Source organism: Leishmania mexicana, chromosome 20, assembly GCF_000234665.1.
Source record: "Leishmania mexicana MHOM/GT/2001/U1103 complete genome, chromosome 20".
In the NCBI taxonomy this organism is placed as follows: Eukaryota; Euglenozoa; class Kinetoplastea; order Trypanosomatida; family Trypanosomatidae; genus Leishmania; species Leishmania mexicana.
This window is the reverse complement of record NC_018324.1, coordinates 3,089,188-3,112,687: the sequence shown is the minus strand read 5'-3', so window position 1 is coordinate 3,112,687 and position 23,500 is coordinate 3,089,188. Positions and strand designations below refer to the sequence as shown.

General features: G+C 60.3%; 3 protein-coding genes across 3 annotated transcripts in view; all 3 read right to left on the bottom strand.

The window, feature by feature from the left end:
- The window catches only part of LMXM_20_1120 (putative phosphatidylinositol 3-kinase), a gene marked incomplete at both ends in the record, with an annotated part of 9,792 nt that extends 2,904 nt beyond the window's left edge, over positions 1-6,888 (bottom strand). The window contains one exon of the mRNA XM_003875125.1: positions 1-6,888. This exon is cut by the window's left edge and continues 2,904 nt beyond it. Coding sequence (XP_003875174.1) covers positions 1-6,888 — 6,888 coding nt within the window.
- Positions 6,889-12,276: 5,388 nt separating this feature from the next.
- Positions 12,277-15,705, bottom strand: LMXM_20_1110 (conserved hypothetical protein; the record flags this gene model as incomplete). The annotated part of the gene is made up of 1 exon (XM_003875124.1): positions 12,277-15,705. One exon carries the CDS (start codon positions 15,703-15,705, stop codon positions 12,277-12,279), a length of 3,429 nt encoding a protein of 1,142 aa, XP_003875173.1.
- Positions 15,706-16,611: 906 nt separating this feature from the next.
- Positions 16,612-22,485, bottom strand: LMXM_20_1100 (conserved hypothetical protein; the record flags this gene model as incomplete). Its single annotated transcript, XM_003875123.1, has 1 exon — positions 16,612-22,485. The coding sequence occupies one exon, from the start codon at positions 22,483-22,485 to the stop codon at positions 16,612-16,614; it is 5,874 nt and encodes a 1,957-aa protein (XP_003875172.1).
- Between the last annotated feature and the right edge of the window lie 1,015 nt (positions 22,486-23,500).

Here is a 23,500-nt window from a genome sequence, read left to right as displayed (position 1 = left end):
GCTCTTCAGCGCCACGCCGTTGAGAAAGAAGAGGCGGAGCGCCGTGGTGTGCTGCTCCGACATGGAGAGCCGCTCCGCGAGGTGTTGGACGTCATCCCACCGCCCGAGGAGCCACGCGGCCGTTGCACCGCAGCGCGCGACCGTCGAGGAAACGTACGCCTCCGGCCGTGAACAGACCTGCATGGCCACGTCATAGGCCCGGCTCCACTCACCGCACAGGGTGAGAGTGCGCACGTAGCCTTCTAGAATGTGCGGCGGCACTGCCATATCGCGTATCGCCTGCTGCGTGATGGACTTGGCGTACGTGTGCTGCGCCTTGCTCCACCAGCAGAGCAACTCGTAGCCGAAGCCTGCTTGGTCCTCGCCGCCTTCGTAGCGGATAGCGCGGAAGAGTCCTACGACGGAGTCCTGCATTTCACGCTGGCTGTAAAGCCATGCCAGCGGCCACACTGTCTTGTGGATCACCTCTCGTGGCATCTTCGTGTACCGGTAGAGGTTGAGCATGGCCAGAAGACGGTTCTCCAGATAGCTGAGCGCCTTGTCGTACATACGGGTCCGCTCTGCAGCGCGGACGATGTCCTCGGTCGAGAAGAGCATGTTTGGCTGCGCCGGGATGTGGGCTCCGGCTGGCGGCAGATCACCATCACGGCTGTCGCTGCTGAAGTCGTTACTGTGAGTGCTAGCAGTGCTGATGATGTGAAAGTGGCTGGTCGCCCCCGACTCCTGCGGGGCGTGCGGGTCGCAACGACGCACGACGGAGTTCACAAGGGGCCTGTAGCTTCCCATGACATGTACTCCCGCGACGCCTAGCACTTCAACCGACCGATGGTCGGTGCTGACGGGGGCCACCACGTCCTCCACCTTGCTCTCGCTCTCTGCCCCATCGAGCGTGTCCACGGGCGAGCAGCTGCGCCGCTCCACCTCTTCCTGGGGCGGTGCTTGCGACATCGGCAAGACGATGGGCTGCGTCTGCTGCCGTCCAGACTCGGTGGCGTCATTCTCGTTGCCGTCAAAGGAGGTGAACTCGTACATGTCCACATCGCGGCGAGAGGCACTGCGGTGGCCGTTTGCGCTGTTTTTGGGGCTGGCAAGTGCCGTTGAGGGACCACTGCTGGCTTCGGCACCTGCCGTTCCGGAGTCATCGCCTGCTACCCCGGCACCGGTGTTTGAGTTGCGCTGGAAAACCAGCACTTTCCGTCCCCGTGCCTTTGCCATGTGCAGCGGATCGATGGGAGCGTCGCTGGAAGTAGAGAACTCCGCCTTCTGCAGCCCTGGTGACGGGGAGCTGCGGGTGCGTAGAGAGATGACGTTGTTCGTGCTACTCGCCGTGCTGCGGAGAAGAGGCGACCCGTTCTCGGAGGGGTGACTGACGTGATGATAGTCGACTCGCCGCATCGACCGCACCACCTCCAGCACCTCTGGCTTCACGTTCGGCTCGTTATGGTCGAGGTAGTCAGCGAGCCCGAGACACTTGCTCGACAGCTCGTGATCAGAGCAGTTCAGTACGAGGGCCAGCATCTCGTTCAGCTTCTTGATTTGGTCAGCCGACAGTGACTCGTAAAGGCACTTGAACGAAGGCAAGAAGAGCCCGCGGCGAAGGGGTTCATGCTTGTCAAGCAGGTCCACCATCATACGGAACGCCGGGTGCGGGGAGATGAGAATGATGTACTTCTGGAACTCGGCGAACCACTCCCGCAACTTGTTCTCCTTGAGACGGAAGCCCAGTTCCACATGCTTCATGAAGAGGTCGACTTCCTGGCCTGCCGTGTCAGCGCTGAGGCTCAGCCCTCCGTCCTCTTCCTCAGCCCCTGCAAAGGGCCCCGACACGTTTGTAAGCCGCAGGTACGACCCACCACTGGCCACCCCGCCCCCTGCGGCTGGGCTGCCACCAGTGGCAGAGGCGCCAAAGCCGCTGATGTTGACTAGCGAACCAATCCCTGAATTCGCTGGATTTGCTACACCCAGTCCGCCACCCTGCCCGCCGCCGACGTTGCCAGTCGGTGGCCCCATGACAAGTATCGAGGAGGTGGGGCCCCCGGCGGCGAGACTCGTGACACTAGCCGCTGGCATGCCCATGGTGTTGAATATGGAGGGCCCGGTCGGGTTCGTCATGCGCTCATCTCCCTCGCCGATGCGGTCACGCAACATCTTGATCGTGCTGCGGCCGCTGGGGTGCAGTGCCGCCAACACCTTGAGTGACTCCCGCACCCCGGGGGTGGAGAGGCGCGGACCCAGATCCTCGTTCAGCTCGCAGTGCCGGGTGAGGGTGCAGATGCCGTGCAGCAGGGACGAGAAGAACTGCACCGCCTTCAGCTCGCACACGATGTGCACGGCGGCGCACAGGGACTGGCTGCGCACATCCACCAGCTGGTCTGATTGCTGCAGGAACTGAAGTAGCATCGGAAACACAACGGGGATGCAGTGCGGCGGAATGTAGCTGGCATTCAGCACAATCTCCACAACGCGGAGGCAGAACTCGCGCGACTCGGTGCGGTCCTGCAGGGCCACGTCCACCAGTCTCGGATACAGCCACGCCCACGACTCTGACTGCTCCTTGCCGGACAGCTTTCCCGGCTTGAGCGCGCTCACCACCTCCAAGACAGCGCGGAAGAGCGGACGGTCTTTCGGGGTCCACAGCTGCTCCAGCAGGACCACGATTTCAGGCAACATTAGCCGTACAATACGCTCATGCCGCATGGCGGTAACGGCTGCCAATACATGCAGAGCCTCCACCCGCAGGGCCGGGCTATCTGTCACGCGCTTTGTGATCTGTAGCACCGCCCGAACGGCGTGGACGCCGCCGACAAGGTCCTTCTTGTCTTGAGTGAAGCGGATGAACTGGAGCAGGGTGCGCAGAGCCTGAGAGCAGACGGCATCGGAGAGTGACGCGTCCAGCATGCGGCTCAGCGTGCGGTATACAATCACCGTGTAGTCGTAGGTGAGCTCCAGGTCAGCCTCATCCTGGATGACGGCCTCCTCCTTCTTCTTTGCGGTTGTCGCAACGGACTGTGCAGAGGGGTCGATGGCGCCGAGCTGGCCAAACAGCGTCAGCATACTCAGCGATTCGTTCACAGTGCAGGTGCTGCTGGTGTAGACGTGTGTCAGCGCGGTGATCAGCTCCTGCTGCTTACGCAGATCCGTCGAGGCACTCGGGATGCACATCTCGTGTACGTACACGAGAACGTTGATGGCAGCATGGCTCAGCGTCGGCGACGGTGACTGCTTCAGTATCTCCACGACCGGGTCGTAGAGCTCTAGCACGTCGTCCTGGTACTGCAAGATGGTCTTCTCGTCTTTCGCCAGTGCCTGCAGGATGATCTCGAGTGTCTTGAGAATGGAAAGTAGCACCACGTCCGGCACACTGACCTCTAAAAGACGCTTGCGAAAGGCGTAGAAGATGCGGCTGAGGTGGTTGTTCAGCTGACGGATGCACAGCCGGGTAAAGGTCTGCAGGTCGGCCATGCTGCGCAGTAGCATGCTCACGTCGTTCGTGTACTCGAGCACCACCACACACGATTCGACGGTGACGTACAGGCTCTGCTGCACCGCCACGACAGAGGGGGAGGGCTTGGAGTCCTGGGTGATGGCGACGAGCAGCTCCACCGTTTTCTCGCGTACCAGCGCTGTGCTGTTCAGGAAACTCAGCAGGGAGGATAGGATGCGTTGCTCTGATAAAAAGGCGCGCAGGTTCGTGGCGTTTGCCAGCAGCGTAATCTCGTACAACCCGCACTGGCGGTCGACCTCCATCAGGACGTTCTTCATGTACGCCTCCAATATCTCTGTCACGCGTGTGGAGTAAGTTGAGGTCTTGTGCTCCTTCGCGTAGGCGATCCACTGCCGCAGGCTCGAGATGATCGTCTCGCTGCTCTGCTGCCGCACGAGCGGATCCTCGTGACGCTGGAAGGCGATCACCGAGTTCTTAAGATCATGCAGATGCTGCACCGACGTTAGGGGCCGCTCCGTGAACAACTTCAGCGCCACCGTCAATTCATTCTTGAGCAGCGGCGACGGGGCTGTTGCGGCATTTCCGCCACCTGCCGCCATGTGCGTCACGGGACTGAAGGGCGTGCCCATCGACGTGGAGAGCGGGGAGTAGCGAAGTGGTCCGCCAGCACCGTACGGGGCTCCGCTGTTCGAGTCGCCGCCGCCGACGGTGTAGGCGGTGTCGGGGCCCAGGAAGCTGTTGTTGCCCGAGGGTGAAGGCCCAGAGGTGTTGCGCATTGCCACCGGCGAGGTCGGGGACGGGCTGTTCGTGGTGCCCTCGCTTCGGTGCATTGCCGCGCTCTCGCTCGGCCGAAAGTACTGTGTGAGCCGCCCCACCGGCCCGCCAGCGATCGGTGTGCTGCATGTCCCTGGACGAGATAACGTCATGACCGGCTCCGGGCCACTACCAGGGCTGAGCGGGTGAGACTCGGCGGTGCGGGGGGCACTGTTCATTGGCGCGCTCCCAAAGCCACCGTCACGGCTGTGAAGGGAGTGGGCTTGCGGCTGCGCCTGCTGCGCCGTGGAGCTTGGCAGCTGGGAAAAATACTGGGGAGGTGTGACAGCCGCCACCGTCGCGGACGCCGCGAAAGGCTCCTTCAGCACGCTATCCACCAACTTGTCCAGAGCCGTCTGCACATCAGCGCGCAACTGCGGGTACGTGGCTTGTATTACACGAAGGGAGTCTACTAGTGACTGGGTCAGGATGGCGTGGGCGAGATACGGCAAGCAGCGCAGGACAACATCGTCGATGGTCACCGTGTGGTGTGCGCTGAAGGTGGAGAGGTTGAAGGCTGGTGCGTTCGCCGAGGTAGGGGAGGCACTGAGGGAGCACGTGCCTCCCGACCGTTGTGAGGTGGTCCTAACGGAGATAAGTGGAGCGCTGGCCTGATCGTCGTTGTCGTCACCGTGGTGGTACGAGAAGTGCCGCTGGAGCGCCGACGGCGATGTGGCTAAGTTTTCGCGGCTGGCGTGCTGCGAGGTCTTGCGCACCTCAGCCATGGAGGGCGTCAAGGAGAGGTCCTGATGGGTGTTCTGCGTTGTGGGGCTCGGGAGTGTGGTAGGTGTACTAACGTAGTCTACGCGGCGTCCGCCCATGGACGCCACCGATGCCGTGCCTCCGCTGGCCGGCGTCGAGGATGCGCAGATGGCCGCCATGATGGACCAGCAAGCTTCCTGCGTCTCCGGACGGGAGATGTAGCGGTGCAGGATCGACTCCAAGTTTGTGCGATTTGTAGCGTCAAGCACGCGGTACCCGACACTCCGGACAAAGGAAGCCACATTATGCAGCTCGTGCGCCTTGAAGCGCTCATCGCGCACGTTCTTCACTGGCTCCATGATGATCGCGCAGTACGTGGTGCGGCGCGGCATAGACGCAATGTCGACCGGGGCAATGATGGGCACAAGGTCGCACACGGCGCTGCGCACCAGTAGAGACTTGGACACCCGGTGCTGCTCGGTGACGAGCACACACAGCTGCGGTATCACCTGTCTGTCGATCGCCGAGAGCCCGCGACTGCTCAGGAGGGCGTGCAGCGCCTTCAGAGCCGATACAACGTGGCCCTCGTTGTGCTGACTCGCGTTCAGGGTCCGCATGCACTCATCGCAGAGACGGCGGCTCTCCAGAACCAGCTCGTTGGGTCGCATGTTGCTCGTGTTTCGGAAGATGGCGACGAGGCACTCATAGGCGGCTTTTCGGAGCAGCGGATCGGGGCTGCCCGTGAGCATCGTGCCGAGCTGAATTGCCTGTGCACGAGTTTTGCCAGAGATGTAGCGCGGGTTCACTTCCGCAGTGGCGGCACAGCCCAACATGACAGAAAAGAACTGCGCCGGAAACGCCGCTTTCGCCTGCTGCACGCGGCCGTGGAGTTGCAGGAGCGCCTGCTCGCAGTTTTCGCGGAGCTCCTTCTGCACAAACGCCTTCAGCGGCGACTCTGGCCCCGGGTAGCGCGCATCCGCCTCCAGCAGCAGCTTGTACACCCGCTGCGCCTCCCTGGCGGCCTTCTCATTCCCGCTCTGGCGCAACACCGAGAGACTGCGGCACAGACGAGTATACTTGGAGTGAGGGCTGGTGTAGGCGATCGGGATCAACGCCTCTATGAGACTCACGGCGAGCAGCAGGGAGCGCTCGTTCGATGTCCGCGACAGCTCCGTCAGAACATCGCGGATGCGCTGCTCCAGGAACGTGTCTCGAGACAGGGGGTCAAAGTTGGCCAGCGCGCGTGCTTCGATGGCATCCACGGCGTCTCGCAGCACTGCCAACGCGTGCGGGCTGTCAACTGAGAACTCTAGCTCCCGTAACAGCTGGTTCACCTCCTCATCATTTGCATCTGCGAGGATGCTGCCGGCGTTGGCGGTGGGCCCGCTCGGCGAGCCAACGCCACCGGGACCGAGCCCGTACGCTGCTGCCGCACCGAAATCGGTGAAGTTGGTGCGAGTACCGCTTAGGAACACTCCGACTACGGCAGAGCTTGTGTGCGCGGCGGCGGAGTTTGCGCCCGCGATGGCCGGGGCCTCGCGCCCGGCGAGCGGCGCGCTCGTCTCCAGACCACTTCTATTTCCACTCACGACGTTATTGGGAGTCGTACCTGACAGCGATCGAGGAGAGCGTTGGTGCTGCTGCTGATTCTGGACGGGCGGTAGCGGGCCCATCGGATGGGCAAAGCGGGGGCTATAAAAGGCGTTGCTATTGACGTTTGCGCGAGGAGCAGACGCACCGGTGGCGGCACCTGAAGAAATATTCACCCCTGCACTGCCGCCCCCCATGCCGGCCGCGATCAGCCCCCGAGACCCATTCTGATGCAAGTGCTGCTGCTGCTTCTGGCTAGCATGGGTAGATGCCTGCGGTGCAGGTTGTTGCGAGTGTTGAGGACCGGACAGCTGGCCACGCGCCGCGGTCCAGTGCATCTGCTGCATTCCAGGGCTTGTGGATAATCAGGGAGGCGGAAACATACAAAGCGAAAGAGGAAGAGAGAGGCCCTGACCCTACTGCTCACTCACATCAGCCACCCACACAATCCCAGAAAGAAGGAGAGCGAGGGCTACGGAAGGCTGCGGCGTGTTCGCCTCCGCAAGGGGGTGACAACAACCACAAGAAGGAAGAGAAGAGGCGCGCACGAGTCTGCCCGACGAAAATGAGTAACAGACTACCACCACAGGGGAGAGAGGAGGAGGGGCGTGGGGTGGAGAAGAATGACGTCAATAGACGACGCTGAAAGGCACGGACAGACAGGGACAGGCACAGGCGAAGGTATCTTCTCTAGTGCACACAAGACGAGAGCGAGGGAGCGTATGTGAGGGGAAGACCTTCGTACAGCAACGACAGACGACGGACCGCCCTCACGGTCGTCACGTACGCAAAAAAAGAAAAAAACGTGACCGCAGAAAGACCTTTCAAGGCCTTTTCAGACAAGCAGGCACAAACGTAGCGGCACCACGAATGCACGGGAGAGTGGATAGAGGAGAGGGGGCCCCGGGACGGGCAGCACCCCTAAAAGGGTGGAGAGCGCCACAGGAAGGCGTGAGCAAAGAAAGCGCCCAGAGTCGTTTTCAAGGGTTACAGAGAAAGAAACCGGGAAGAGAAAAAAATGAAGTACGTATGTGCGTGTGGAAGTCGACGACAGAGAACAGGGAGGTGGAAACACACACGGGAGAGCCAAAGTGTAGCCGGCTACAGGGAATCGGGAGGGAACGGCAGCAAGGGGGAAAAAAAGAAACAGCAGCGCGCAGGAGACGAGAGAGAGAGAGGTGCATGCACCTGCCTGTCTATATATGCGTGTGTGTGTGTACTGCCTCTGTTATGTCCGAGCACAAACAATAGGGAAGAGGGAGAGTGTGTGTGTGCGTGCGTGTGTTCCACAGTAGCGCGCACATGCGCGAGAGGGCGTGCGAGAGAAAGGGAGAGGAGTTGATGAGAGAGAGGGAGAGTGAAAGTAGAGAGAAGAGTAAGTAGCCAACATCCATCACCAACCACCTACGCCAAAAATCTCCTCCTCTGCGGCCGCGGCGCCGCTTCGCTGGACTTTTGTTCTCCGCCTTGGCCGGCGCTTCTCGTGTGCGTTCGTTGGTTCTGTTCCTTTTGTTCTCGGCCTTGACGCTGATGCCCCGGGAATCGCTGCAGGTTTGGTATGCAGGTAATGGCTTTCTGTTTTCTTGTTCGTTCTCCAGTTGTGCGCGCGTGTGTTCGCCATGACCACTGAGATAACTTACTGTGTGTGTGTGTGTGTGAGCAGATGGGGGGGGGGAGGAGGTGGTGGTGGAGGAGGAGGAGGAGAGAGAGAGTGAAGGAGAGGGGTGAGACAGAGATGCCGCAGAGACGAATGAAAATGATAAGGAAAAGAGTGCAAACCCCAACACCGTGGGTGGGTGGGTGGGGAGACAAGACAAGAGCAAGATGCGACGCTGCGAACTACGAAACACCACCACCCCTCACAATATACACGCATACATATATATATATGACGTATACACGTATATGTGTTATACATGTATATGTATGCATAAAGGGAAGCCTCCCCACCACACACACACACACGAGCAAAAAAACAACCGAAATTCGCGCACGTGTATGTGTATGTGTGACTGAAAACTGTATGGCACACGCCGAGAGACGCAGGCGGGTGTGGTTGCGGTGGTCCGTAGAGGGAGGGAGAGCGAAGGAGGAAGGGGTGGAGGACGGAGGTAGTTCAAAGAAGTGAAATATACTTCTGAAACGACGCGGTGCAGCCTTTTCCTGGCACGTTTCACGCCCCATTTCTCTCGTTGCTTGTAAGAGAGGCGCGCTAGACGGGACAGGGGGAGAGAGGGAGACAGAGAGAAGCAAGAGGCATGCTTCACATGCGCTTTCCCTTCTCCGTTTCATAGCCCCCTTTCCTCCCCTCCCTCCTCGCTGAGTGCAGAGGCGGATACACGACAGAGTCCATGACAGGTTCCTCCCCTGCCGGGTGCAGGCACACGCACAGGCAAAGCAAAAGGCGTTTCGAATACCAACATCCTCTATTGTTGTTTGTCTGTTTTCTATCTCTCGAAACGCTGCGAGGTTCGTTAGGGAGTTCCCATTGACGACACGGAGGGGGAGAGGCGGCGCAGTTGTCGAGGACATCACTGCGACATGAACACATTGCCGCGGACAGTTGTGGCAAGCGAAGCCGACAATAACCACTGTAGCTCGGGTACTTTTGCTGGTGCATGTGTAGGCGTAGTGAGATTGAAGAGGGATTGAAGCCTTGGACTAATGCGGGGAAAGAGAGAGGTGAATAATGGGGATCGAGGTGATGGTGGCGGTGGTGCTTGTGGGGGAGGGGAGGAGGAGGGGGGACGCCATCAAGGACTGGGAGCGGTTGCGGGGCCGCGGCATCTCTATCAAACCTACAAAGAAAGCCGAACGGGCCAAAGAACAAGAGAAACCCACAACAGCAGAAAAGTCACGCCCTGTGGGAGAACGAAGAAAACAAAGGACAGCATCACCACACATCGTCACACCCACAAGCGCATACAGACCCGCGCTTGCTTTGCCCACCCCCTAAGCCTCTCTTTGATGGCGTGTGGACACCGCTCAGTGCGTCGTATCTCACCGGGTCCACTACCGACACACTCGGTGGTGAAGCCGAGCAGCCCCTCTATCCCTGCCAACGCAGAACCACCTCTGGTGCTGACACGGCCAGGTCGTGGATGGCGTTGCGTTGGAGCGGCCTGCGACAGTGAGACGGTGAACACGTCTGCGCCATCCACATGATGGGCGGAGCGTCAGCGTGGCTCGAGCGTATATCATCCCACCCCCGGCCCTCACGCTGCCCACAGCGGTGTGGGGAGGCCTGAGCCACCCCGAGGGGAGGACGCACCAGGCGGCGACCGGCATGATGCGGGGAGCGGCTGTTAGGCGTGTCTACCCCTGCTTCTCACCACGCGATGCGGAGTCTGTGACATGCCGGTGGCTTAGAGGGGAAGGGGGTCCAGTGAAATTCAACCCACGCTCTATCGCAAAATGAGCACGCGGAGAAAAAAGAAAAGCCTCCCTCTCTCCCTCCCAAAAGCCTTGAAAGGAAGGCGAGCCCAGGCGAATCTAAGAAAGCAAAAAAGTTTTGGGCGTGTACAGAGACGCACACACGCACACCCACCCGCCCACACATACAAACAACAACAACCAGCACTAGGTAGAACTATGCTGTGGTGCTTTCGGGGTTTATGAGGGATCTGCATTAGGCGTGACATCACGTACAGCGCCACCTATGCAAAGAAACAATGACGAGAAGAAAAGCAAAGCGAGGCTCAGAGCTCGAATCCCCCCTTACTCTGCGGTATACCGTAAGAGGGTGCGAAGGGAAAATGAATGCGGCAAAGGGGTGGTGTTGATTGTGATCGAGGCTGTGGTGGCGAGTGTGTGTGTGTGCGCATGGCTCTTTGGATGGTTCACACACCAACACATGCACACACACACACACACACACACACACGCACGCACACACACAGGCAACAGAAAAAAAAGGAAGGGAGCACGGAACGAGGGACGAAACACAGGAGAGAGCTGTGTGAAAGGGAAAGAGGTACAGGAAGAAGAGAAACAATCAGGTATACAAACTCTAGCCACACTTTCTAGTGCATACACAGAATACGTTCAACACGACGACTACACCACGAAAATGTGCCTCTGCAGGACAACGTACGAAGAGCCTCACCATCATCAACAGAGCAAGACAGCGAACAAACAACCAAAGGGAGGTGTTAACGAGACAAAGCGCAAAGGACCGACACGGGGAAGCGGATGAAGAGGGTGAGCGAGGGCGTGAGAGGGATCACAGCACACAGTCGAAGACCCAAAAGAATGGCAGCGATATCGTTAGAACAACAACAGAAAAGAACGTCGCTGTGTGTATAACGGTGCGCCAGAAGAGAGAGCGACAAAAAAAAGATACGCGGTGATGCAGGCGGGAGAGGGGAGGGAGGGGAAGGGGGGAGAAAGCCGAGAAGAGGGAGGGGGGAGGGGGGCACCAAGAGAAGAAAAGAAGCAAAGGCATACGACAAACGGCGATTGAGTGACAATGAATACGCCAGTGATATGTATACGTATATATATATGTGTGCATATATATATATATATATATATATTTACATACACATATATCAGACACAGCACTGGAGGTGACCGATGGGATGCCGGCCCGCCCTGCCCCTTTACCCTGCCCTTCCCGCTTGGCTTCCTCTGGAGTAGAAGGGGTGCGGGTGGTTGGTGTTTGGTGTGGGGTGGAGTAGGATGAGAGTGTGGCGGTGATGGCGGCTGTTTGGGCGGCAAACGACGGTGTGTGTGTGTGGGGGGGGGAGGAGGGTGGCGCCGAAAAAAAAATGAGGAAGAAAAGAGTCCGAGGGGTCACGCAGCGCCAATCGTCTTCCTCTCACCATCCTCATCCCCCCTTCTCCCCACCTCTACTCTTAGCAGACATGTGGTGAAGGCAGACTGTAGAGAGGGAGGGAGGGAGGGAGGGAGGAGGGGGGGGGACAACGAAGTTAGATTTGGACAACCAAAATGGAAAGAAAAGGAGAGAAATCACTCAGCATTACGTAGCCATATAGGTGTGTGTACGTGCGTGCCTGGGATGCAGAGAGGGGGTGGTGGTGATGGAGAGGAGGGAGGCGAACAGGACAGCAGCAGCAGCAACAGCGCACACACATACATACATGAAGGTGCTCTCTTCCCATCATTGCCTCTCCAGTGTTGCATGGCCCTTGCGCCTTTCTGCCGGGGATGGTGGTGGGGGCCAAGGGCTGCGCGTGTCAGTGCATTCGACATGCTCACATGTGCGTCACAGGAACGCGTTCGACACCGTGAGCATGGACACACAAGTCGAGAGGGCATAAACAGGATTACGGGCTCTACGTACAAAGGCGTACATAAACCAGCCAAACAACTCAAACAGTAAAAAAAAACAGCGAGAGATAAAGGAGGAAGCGACGCGCTTCTATACAGGCGAATGAGGTGGAGGACGGAGGGAGGGGAAAGGGGGCCAATGGAGAGAGACGAATGAGAATCGATGGGAGGAACAAGGGTCGACATAGCGCGCGCGCACACACACACAACATAACATGTGTATGCGTGAGAGCAGCACCGCCCACCACAACGCAAGAAAGAACGAGCGACCAAAGGGCAAAGAGCGAAGGCAGCGCTTCCTACATTTGTCCCCGTCAAGTCACTCCCCACTTTTCTCTCCGCTCAAAAAAAAGGGCAGCGTGGAAAGTCGCCTGCAGGCCGGTCTTCGATGATCAACCGACGCCATCCCACGTGCCACGTGCGCCCTCGAGTTTTCACGAAGCTGGCGATGACCGCTTCCCACCCGCACTGGACACGGATCTATTCCTCGGCTTCTCATTGAGCAACACAGCTCTGTCGGCGCGGCTGCTCTCAGCTCTCTTGCGCCGACTGTCCTTCTCGCTTCTGTGCTTGCTTCGATGGTCGACGACTCGTATTTCGCGATGGCGGTGACTTCGCTTTTGCTGTGCCTTTGGCGAGTTCGAGACCCTCGACTCGTCGCTCTCGTCCACATCACTCACGTCCACAGGAATCACAACACCGGGGTTCTCTGGCTTTATGTGAAGGGGCGAGTGACCGGTGACCGGTGTGGCAGTGCTTCTCTGCGCCCTCGTGCGACTGTGCCGACGGTGAACGTGACCAGCCGAGGGTGACGACGGCCTCGGGGCCAGTTCATACGATGCCTTCTTGCTGACCGGAGCACTCGCCTCGCTCCCAGAGTCTTCTTGCCTCAAAGCAGCTGGTGCAACAGGAGCGCCATCAGACAGGGTATGAGTGCCGCCGCGCTTCGCGTTCTTTGGAGGGAACGAAGCACTGGCCTCGCTGCGGTCTTCGAACTCCCCTGCCATCGCCGCTGACGAGACCGAGGACGCAGACCTTGATCTTTCAGCGGTGGCTTCCTCTTCCTCCTGGTGCCTCGCCTGCCGTGACTTGGAAACCTTGGACGCCTTGTTCGCCTTCTTGTCACTCTTCTGGTTCAACTGCCGGCTACTGGGCTGATGATCTACTGGACTCTCGGCAAAGGACGTGGTGAGATTCCTGGATGGGGATGTCCCGTCGGACTTCGCTCCTTCCGCCTCCTCGTCGGCTTCCTTGCCCTTCTTGTCCGCCACCTGATCTTTGGTACTCTTCTTGCTGCTGCACATGGTGAAGAGACAGCTGAACATACCGCTCCTGCCGCCCTCGGGCTTCTTGTCCTTCTCTTTCGAGCAGCAGGTACATTTAATGAGGATGGGACCCTTGGGGTTCTTCTCGCTGACAGCGGCGTCGCTGTCCTTCTTCGAGCAGCAGGCACAAGTAACGATAAGGGGACGCTTGGACTTTTTCTTGTCTTCCTTGTCTTTGGCATCGGCGTCGCTGTCCTTCTTCTTCGAGCAGCAGCGGCACTTGCTGAAGAGGCCGCGCTTGGACTTTTTCTTGTCCTCGTTGTCTTTGGCATCGGCGTCGCTGTCCTTCTTCTTCGAGCAGCAGCGGCACTTGCTGAAGAGGCCGCACTTGGACTTTTTCTTCTTCTTCCCGCCGGCCTTGGCGTCGGTGGTTTTCTCTGTTGAGCAGCAGGTACACTTAATGATAAGGCCGCCCCTGGGCTTCTTCTCGGTTTCCCTCTTTGTGTCCTTGCCTGACAAGTTATCTTCGTTCCCATGCTCCGTCGCATCCGAAGCCCCATCACTCGCACCCACGTGCTTCTGCTGCGACGGTGTGTTGACAGGCTCCTCCTCCCTAATGACCTTGCCGCCGTCCCTGGCGTCGAAATTCGTGGCATTTGTCGCCTCCATTCTCTCGGCACCGCTGCGGTAGTGACGACGGTCTTCCTCATTCACTTCCTTGGCGAACTGCCGACTCTTGCGGTTGCGCGAGAGACTTCTGGAAGGGGCGGTGAAGTCATCGAGATCCTCGCTGTCGCTAGAACCCAACGGGCGGAAGGCTGGCCGGCTGTCTTTGCCAGCCGGTTCATGCGGCGCTTCGTTTCTTTCGCTCTCTGAGTCGGCTGTGCTTTGATCCATAATCTCGTCGAGATCCGCCAGGGCTCCGTAGTGGCCTCCCGCCTTGTCCTTCTTGCTCCTCCTGCCCTTGGCCTTGAAGGTGCCCTCCGTGTAGGGCTCGCCGTGCTCATACACGCCTTTCCTGTACTTCTTGCCGACACCAGCAGCGGCGTGGTGGTGATTCTCACCATTCTCGCTGGCTGTTCCCTCGTAGCCCTTGGCTGACTTCTTGTGGTGGTGATGCCGACTCACGCGCTCTGGCGTCGCAGAACGACGGTGCGCCGCCGCCGCCTTATCTGCGGCCTCCCACGACTGGGCCGATTTGGAGCGGAGGCGGTCCTCTTTCTCGTCTTCCTCGTCGTTGTGACGCGGGTGTAGGTGGCCGTAGCGAGGGGGCTCCTGCTTGTCCTTCGGCGGCATGTGGTAGGGACTGTCTGATCGCATGGACTCGCGGAGGTCTCTGCTGTTGTTCCCGTTGGCGTTCGCGCCAGCTTTTGGGGTGCCGTAAAGGATATCGTGCAGGGTGTTACCGTGGCCGCTGCCCTCGATAATGTCAATGCGCGGTTCCTCCTCATCCTCCTCATCCTCCTCTACCTCCTCCTCGTAGAACTCTTCGTAGTACTCGTAGTCCTCCTCGTCTCCGCTATAGCTGTAGCTGTCTTCTTCGTCCGAGTAGCTGCTGCCGGTGTATGCCTCATCCGAGCCGTCGTCCTCCTCGTCCGAGTACTCCTCGTCCTCCTCCACGACTTCGTCCTGTATGTGGATACGACGGCTGCGGTGCGGCTGTTTCTCGTCCGCGTCTGCAGCGGCGCCCCAGCGACGCTTCCGCCGTGGAGCCACCTCCTCGTCGTTCTTCCGCAAGGGGTCAACAGCGGCGGACGGGCCAGCCGCCTGAGTTTCGAGCTCACCTGTGAGCTTGTGGTACGGTGTCTGCTCAGGCGCGTAGGCAGCAGAGTATCCTGGGCCGGCGCTGGTGCTGTTGGGGTAGGCGGTCGAGAATGACGGAGCGTTGACGGCGGTGCTCGGCAGAACCGGGTAACTGTCGGAGAAGGGGTATGGCGCGCTCGTGCCGGTTGCCTGCGGGGCGGAGGGGGGAGGGGAGAGCTGCGTGTACGCTGCCGCGCCGCGAGTGCCAGAGCGACCTGGACCACCTGGACCACCAATGAAATTGATGCGCGGTGGCGTTGGCATGGTCGGCTCTATGAGCTGAGAAAAGCCTTCAGGAAAGGCGGCGCTCGTGTTTGCAGACGCAGGCTGACATTGTTCCTGTCCTGCCGTGATGCTCAGCGGCGTGGAGGCGTTCAGGAGGGGCTGTGATTCTTTGTACGAGTATGTCACACGCTTCTCATACATCACAAACTGCACTGTCCCGTCGTCCGACGCGCCGTGGCCACCGGTGACCAGGGCGCCTGCGGCATCCTTCGGGGAACCAGTCTCCGAGCGCGAGACCGAGCTGCTGCCGCTCACTGTGGTGCTCCTGCTAGACTCATACGACTTTCCCTTGCCTGTCTGCGGATCGTCGTAGGTGTTCGTTGTCTCCTCCTCGTCCGTGGCTTCGAGAGACTCACGCTCGACAGTAGTGTTGCCATCGCCGTCGAAGGCCGTGGCGACACTCTTCTCCTCGGCGGTGGGTTGCATCCCTGCGGCTGCGGCGTCCACGACTTTCTGCGTCACCTTGTCTTTTTGGTACAGGATGGTGTTGTAGTCTGTTGTGGTGTCCATCGTTGCGGCGAGTGGATGGCTCGGTGGATGGAGTTGGGAGGGGGCTACGGCGCACCGGAGGAAAGGGAAAGATCGAAAAGAAAACAAAGAAGGACTCTATCAACAAAGAGAAAGGAGAAGGGCGGCCGGGGCACTTGACGTGAGCGAGCGCGTGAATGAGTTGAGATGCAGCAAGAGGGGTGGGTGGGGAGGTCCACCGCTCAGACACAGCAACAGCGAAAGAAAGAGACGCGCACCAGCACACACGCCGAGGAGTGTCAGCGGAGGAGGACTCAGCTGCACCCCACGCAACCACGTGAGTCTACTCACGGCCAGAGAGATGGATAAGAGATAGCTGCGAGGAACAAAGAGGCGGTGCACACGTGGTAGCCTCTTCTCTTGAAGATGATATCCGCACGTCAGTGTGTGATGATTGCTGAGAGAGAGGTGTCTGTGTACGTGCGAGCGTGTGTGGGTCGACGCAGGGCCGCGTAGTGCACTACCGAACTACAGAGAGTTGCATGTGTGTGTGTGGGGGGGGGGTCGAGGAGGAGAACGAAGGAGAGATACAGAGAGACGGAGACGCGGAGGAGCAGTAGCAGGAGCAGCGGCGGCGAAGTGGCATATCGTAGAGAGGTACGTCATGCCGAACGATGGGGATTATGGGCGTTTGTGCATGACCGACGGCCCTTGACGGCTCAAGAGAGAGAGAGACACTCATATTTCCTTTTGTTTCGTTTCTGTGTGCGGCTGACTTTGTCGACCACGGCGTAGGCGTGGGCTGGTATGCGAGGGTACGTGGACGTCTTGAAAGAGCGAAGGGAGAGAAAATGAAGTCAGCACCCTTTTCTTTGTTCCTGCTGTTCCTCGACAGCCGCTTCCTGTCGGGGCACGTGAGATGACGGCTGCGATCTGCCTCGCCTGCGCTTACATCGATATTGCCTCCCTCTTTGACGGTCGCCGTCTGGCTTTCTCTGCCTTTGCCTTTGTCAGCTTCTTACTCTCCGCCGCATCGCCGGGCTGGGCCGTGGCTTGCAGCTGATGGAGCACGGTCGAGCACACCTGCTCCACCACCTCCCAAGTGAGAGTTGAGAAGAGATGGCTGGGTGACGCTGCCGTCTCTTGCTCGCCGCCGTCGTCACTACCGTTTCGAAGCACTAGCGTCAACTTCCACTCCTTTCCCACGGGACCACCCATCAGGGGAGACGCAGCAGAGCCGGCGACGCCCGCAGACTGACTCCCCAGGCGCCCATTCGCTCGGGGTGGTCCATCACACGGTGATCCCTGGGTACATGCAAGCCGCGACGGCTGCTGCGAGGCGGAAAGGCGCTGACGTGTCGGAGTCGACGACTGCGTTGAGGTTGCGGTATCCCCATCGCCTGGCGAGCAACTGTGACTGCTACTGTTCCCACTTCTGTTACTGCCGTCGCCGGTATGCGCATCAGTGGCCGCGCGCTGCACGCCACTACCTGGGGAGAGGTTTCGTTCCGGCGACAGGGACGCTGCCCGCGGTGACAGAGGTACGGAGGATGAGGATGAGGAAGAGCTCAGGAAGATGTTCTTACGGTCACGCCGCGACTGATTGAAGCTTTCCACTTGCAGTGATGACGCCGCCGAAGCCGTCGCACCACGACGCTCGCCCGCCCCGCCCGCCTCGCTGGCCGCCTGCCTGTCGGCATCGGTACTCCTCTCCTCGTCCTCGTCCTCGTCTTCGAAGACAAGGCGCACTCTGAGGTCCAAGTCGATGCCGGCAAGCTCGCGGAGCGTATAGGCAAGAGCGGCCACATAGAAGCTGTCCATCAAGGACAGAGCACAGGCGACTGCAGTGGTGGTGGGGCTGTGGGCTGAGGTCCACTCCTCTCGTTCTGCAGGGCTGAAGAAGACAGCGCTGATAAACTTCTTCCAGGTGTAGCGAGTCGGAAGCGCGGTGGAGCAGGACTGCCTAGGCCACTGTGACGAAGACTGATTGGTGCGACGCCGCATGGAGGCCGAGTCCGCCGGGGCAGTGGCGCTAGACGGTTTCACCACCGACTGAGGCTGGAGTGGACCACTCAACACGCTCTGCAAACAGAGCAGCAGCCACCGCATCAACGGGGAAGGCGGGGCCGAGTCGTTGTCACGACGCTCCTCGGTCCCATCAACTCGTGCGGGGTGGTGATTGGGACTGCTGTGCTGCGCAGAGCTCGGTGTGAGACGATCCCAGTAATGCTGAAGGCGCACCTCCAGGAGCGGCGCAGTGAGGCGGTCCGTCAGTTCGCGCCGGCACCACTGCTGTGCCTCGCGAGACAGACTATCCACGTTGAGGTGGATGGTTCTGTCCTTTGGCGCGCCGCCACTGCATTTGCCTGTGTCGCCCGTCTCGTCAGCGGAGCGGCCCTCATCACCACCCTGCAGCAAGGATGGTGACGCACCTTCGGGACCGCCACTGATCAGGTGAACACGGTAAGACGCGCGGAGGTGCAGAGCCGCACAATGACTGAGTACGTACTCCAGCTTCAGCGCTAGTGTGTCCAGGGGGCACACCGCAGACATCGTCCATGCATGCATTGCCGCAGCCGGCGAGGAGAGGAGAGCCCGCGAGCGGATGGAGGGGTACGTGTGCATCAGCTCTCTCGTGGCGTTCCCCATGGCCGTCAGAAGCTGCAGAAGACCGTGCCGCGAGGGGCATCCGTTGCTATTACCGACCAGTACGGGGTACGCAGGGGTGACTCGACCACTGAGCAGGAAATGGCCAACCAAAAGGAACGCGAACGGGTGCCGCCCTACCACACTGCGTGATGGAAAAGAGGCGACCGCCGTGTGGCCCGCGGACGCCGAAAAGAGAACCCAGCGAAGCAGCGCTTCCCGCTGCGCCAACGTGAGCGTCGCTGTCATCGCCACATCTTCTCCTTCGCACCCGGACAGATGATCCGCGGAGCTCTTCACGCGACCGCTGATTTGTTCCGCAGTGCCTAACAAGGCATGCAGTTGTGAGAGGAAAGTCGTCATGTCTTGTAGCTCGCTGGAGAGACGGCTGGCTGGCGTGCCATGGATTGAGGACGACGAAGCAGCTGTCGCGTGCAGCTCCAGCAGCTTTCCGAGACTCCTGGCGCACTCGTTTAGCGAAGAATGCCCGCCTGCCTCACACGCTTCCAAAACGTCGGCATGCGCCACACCCACTATGTCCGCTCTCGTCAGAGTGCGACACCGACGCAGGGCCACGAAGTAGTCTATCAGCGTTTCCTTTTTGCTCCTCTTGGTCTTGAGTCCGAGCAGCTCCCACACGAGACGCACATCAGCGACTGCAACGGCGGTCGCCCTCCTCACCAGCACTGACCCCACGTAGCAAAAGACGATGTGCCAGCAGCACTGCACAATCCTGTCCTCGCATTCCTTGTCCCCCATGACCACTTCACAGAGGTCTGGGTAGGCGGCGAGGCAGGAGAGAAGTCGGAGACGGAGGGAGGAGACGAGGGCAGCGGCCGCGTGCATGGCGTGGGTGAAGGTGTGGGCCGCAGCAAACGGCTCGAGAGCGGCAGCCGCGGCGCTGAGCGGAGGTCGAAGGGGGGCGCCATTTGCGCTTCTTTCCGAGCAGGTTGTTTTGGTGTAGCCGCCGGGCTGGGGTGTGCGAAGGCGCGAGGCGGTGGGTGGAGGCTGGTAATGTGTGGCGCCGTCTGACAGTCCCGAGTGGAGGCAGGCCGCAAATCCGGGACCACTCTGTGTCCCACACAACGAGACGGATGAGCTTCCTAGACGCCCCATTGCACACCAGGAGTGCGCTGGGCACCACGGGTACCCCATGAGTGACGCCGAAGACGACGACGACGCGACAGTCGTAGCACTCTCGAGGCGCTGCAGAAGCCTCAGTGCCGCTTCTTTCGACACTGAAGGCGCCGTGCCAGCCGCGGAAACTGTTGTTGCTGTTGGTCCTTGCGCTGCAGCCACGGCGGCCACGTCTTCCCCGTACATGAACGCAAAGCACGCATGAAAGGTGCTCAGTGCCGCGACACACTCGGGGGAGGCGACGAAGCTGTCGATCACTCGACATGCTCGCCACCACAGCAGCGCCTTGCGCGATGGAGAGGCGTTGGATACGGCAGCTTCGTCGCCTCCACATCCACCTCTGGTTCCATCACTAGGCTCTTCGTCGCCGAACAACAGTGCAGGACTCTGCCCAGCCACCGCGTCGTCCACGGCGCGGAACAGTGGTTCCCACATGCCGCTCAACGCCGCAGCAGATTGCCGTAGCTTCGCGACCGGGAAGAACCCCCCTCCGCAGCCGCTGCTGCCGCATTCAGGCTTTCTGCCTTCGTCGGCGCCGCTGTCGCTCCAGCGAACACACTGCACCGAAAAGAACGATGACGAGAGCGGCGGAGGTGGGGAGGAGGCGGCAGTTGCGGCTCCAAAGCCGGCGGGACGGGTAACACCGGTACCGCAGGATGCGGGCAAAAGAACGACGGTCGCCGCTGTCTGGTCCTCATCTGCGCGAGCAGCCGCAGCCGCAGGACCTGTAGCGACAGCAGTGGCGCTGCTCTGCCCGTTGCGCGGCCACGTACCACACAGGACCACCTCTGTGGCCTCACTGCCCTGCGCGCCGTGATAGGTCCCTGGACCATGTCGCTTCCCGTTCACGTACTGCCCAAGGAAGAGCGAGCGCCACGGGTACTGCGGTGGCCCTGCGCCAGCAGTGGAGGCAGACAAGGCAAGGGAGGTGGCGGTGGGGTCGGTAAGCCGCTCGGCTGCTGCCCCGAAGCCGTGCGGGAGACCAGCGGACCATTGACCGCAGTACTGCCAGCAAGAAGACGGGAATGGGAGGGAGGTGCACATGAACAGGGCAGCAGAAGAGGTCTCTGGCACCCAGAGTGGCGGCTGAAAGAGGCCGCCAAGAGCAGATACGGCCAGTGCAGATGATGCAGGCGGTGCGGCAGAGCGCACCAGGCCGCCGTCTGCCCTAAAGTGTGCTTCACCGAAACCATCTGGGAGGAGCACCACGTGATTCGCCCAGCCCAATCCACAGAAGGCGTCACAGAGATGCTCGCCATGCGACGAGGCCCAGGGGTGGGGAACAGGAAGGGCGACGTAACGCGCGCCGTGCAGGTTGGTTACCGCCTTCGCCACCAGGGAAGCCCCGGCGCTTCCCATGCATGCCTCCATCTTGGCGAGCAGCTTCTTGCTCGCTACCGTTGCCAGCATCAAGGAGCCCATGTACGCCTGAGTCGCCCTCACCGACCACGTCCCTGAGGGTGCGCAGGAGGGACATCGACGTGCTTCGGCCGCTTTGGTGCCATCTGTCATTGTGATGCAAGCTCGTGGTGCATGCTGACGGACGTGTGGGAACGACGGCGCCAGTTTTGCGGCTGTGGGTGTCCACACGTGCGCGCTCACGTTCCAGAGCGTCGGCACCGGGGACGCCGTTGGGATTGCTGCCGGGGATATGGGCCATGGCACCGCCAGACATGGTACATCCTCTGACCAGGTGCACTCCAGCACCATTCGCCCGTACGCCGTCAGACGGCCTCGCCCATGCCGTCGTCCACGCACGAAGGCGCCCTCGTACACAATCAGCGACAGCAGCAAGAGGTGCGGCACCGGAGGCACAGGGGATGCTGCCAAAGCTCCTGAAGAGGCGAGGCCGTCCTCACCGGTCATGATCTCAATGTCGGTGAGTGGGGGGCAGTAGGCGGTCGGTATAAGGTCCGGCGGAAGAAATGGGGGCATAGGAAGGAGGGGCGAGGACGACTCACCCGCGCCTGCGGTTTCCCTCCGGGAGCCACCAGAGGGGTAGCCATAGCCAGCGGTCTTGGGTTTGCAGTAGAGCAAGTACGTCATGACACCGACCCCGTGGGGGACCACCGTGTCCGTGACAGCGTTGTCCACAGCCGTCGTCGGCGCTGCTACCGCAGGCGCTGATGGACCGGTTGGCTGCGTGAAAGGGTACAGCAGAGATTGCATAAGGCGGGCACCCACCGACTTTTCCCCCACCTCAGTGCTGCCAGGGGTGGAGAATGAGGAGGCAGAGGGCGGAGGCGGTGAGGCGACGGGTGCCGCATCAGTCGCGAGGGATGCGCTCTCCCGCCGCGCCGCCGTCTCGCCATCGTGAGCCGTTCTCACGGGAGACCTCAACAGCGCCTCGCCCGTGTAGCGGCACTGCTGGCGCACCCAGTCGATCTTTTTCCAGTCTACGCTGCCGCCGCTGGCACCGGTGCTGCTGCCCGACACGGCTGTAGGGCTGACTCCGTCATACCGTTCCTTGAGTGCCGCTGCTACCGTGGACGACGTCAACAAGTTGCGCTGACCTTCCTCACTTAGCTCCTCGACACAGCTGGTGCCACCGCCGCCTCCTTTTGCGTCTACACCGCTGCGCAGAGAGAGGAAAAAGGTCGGGTTCGCGTAGTGTAGCAGCGACGCCCCGGAGGAGAATAGGAACTGCTGTGCTGCCAGAAAGGGCGAGTCGCCCTTCTCATTCACCGAGGCGGTACTTGTTGGAGTCGATGGCTTAAGCAGTGGCAATGGCGTCGCTACTTCTTCTGCGGACGAGGATGGTGGCGCGGCGGAGAGTTGAAGTGGCAAGGGTGCTGTCAGCAAGTGATTTTCCGCATCCAGTGTCGCTGGCGATGCCGAGTGCGGCCGCAGCGATGAGGAGACAACGATAGGAGGCCCGGGCGCGCACTTGCAGGGTAGCTTCGCGTATGTCACACATTCCACTCGAGGCGGTGGGGTGCGGTCAGCAACGCCAGTAAACGGCGTCCCACGTACTCCTAAGCAGACGTTCTCCTCTGCAGCCCCAAAGGATGTCTGCAGCGAGGCCGACGCAGACGCCATGAGAGCTGCACGCAGTGCTTTCGACTCCCCTCTCTCCGCCTCACTCCTGTCCCAAATCAAACAAAGAGGAAGGCTCAAAACAGGAAACAAAGCCGCCAAGCGGATCGAGGGTGGAGCAGAAGGCTGCAGCAAGGGCAGCAGCCAGAGTGGTGCTCCAGGAAAAAGGCACACATAGGCGCGCGTGCGTGCGCGCAGACAGACACACAGACAGACCGAGAGGGTGATCAATAGGCAGCAGGAGCAGATACCGTAACAGCAACAGCAAGACAGTTGGAGGCGCACAGTCGAAATGGGAAACCACGACACAACGAAATAGAGGTTGTGGACAACCGGACAGCGGTGTGTATACAGGGTGAGGGAGAGAGGGACAGGCAGGCAGGGAGACGGTGGAGCAGCACGTCCGTGAGTGAGACAGCGAAATACCGTCTCGCCTTCGTCCTCTTACGCTTCTGTCCGTCCTCTTCTTCTCTCGCCCCTTCAAAATCTAAATATATATAAATATATTGCACAGGTGCGCAAAGTAGATATGGCCGACGAGAGAACGAGTGGGGGGAGGGGAGGGGATGGGCTGTAATGGGGTGCGCACCTGCAGAAGGATTCTCGTGGTGGGTGGTGATGAGCGAGGCAGTGCTGTGGGGGCGTGTCGATGGCGTACGTGGGAAGAGGTCAAGGGAAAGAGCCGACCTTGAGCCCGAAAGATTCGGCGAGTGCTATGAGGGTGGTGGTGGGGATGAGATGTAGTAAAGGTGGTGAAGGCGGAGGGACAGTAACCTGCACAGACGCTGGCGCTCCTGCGGCAGACGTGGACGGCAGTGAGGAACACAGGCGGAGCCCCACTTTTACCTCGAGTGTAAGCGCTCACCTCAGGGCTACTTCATAGGCCATGCACCTTTGCACGTGTCCCCCTGCGCGCTCCCATACACCGCACAGAGCAGCGGGTGGGGGTGGGGGGAGGAAGGGGGCGCACATCCACGCGCACCCGAAGCGCAGGGGGGCTCCCACGATAGCCGCCTAT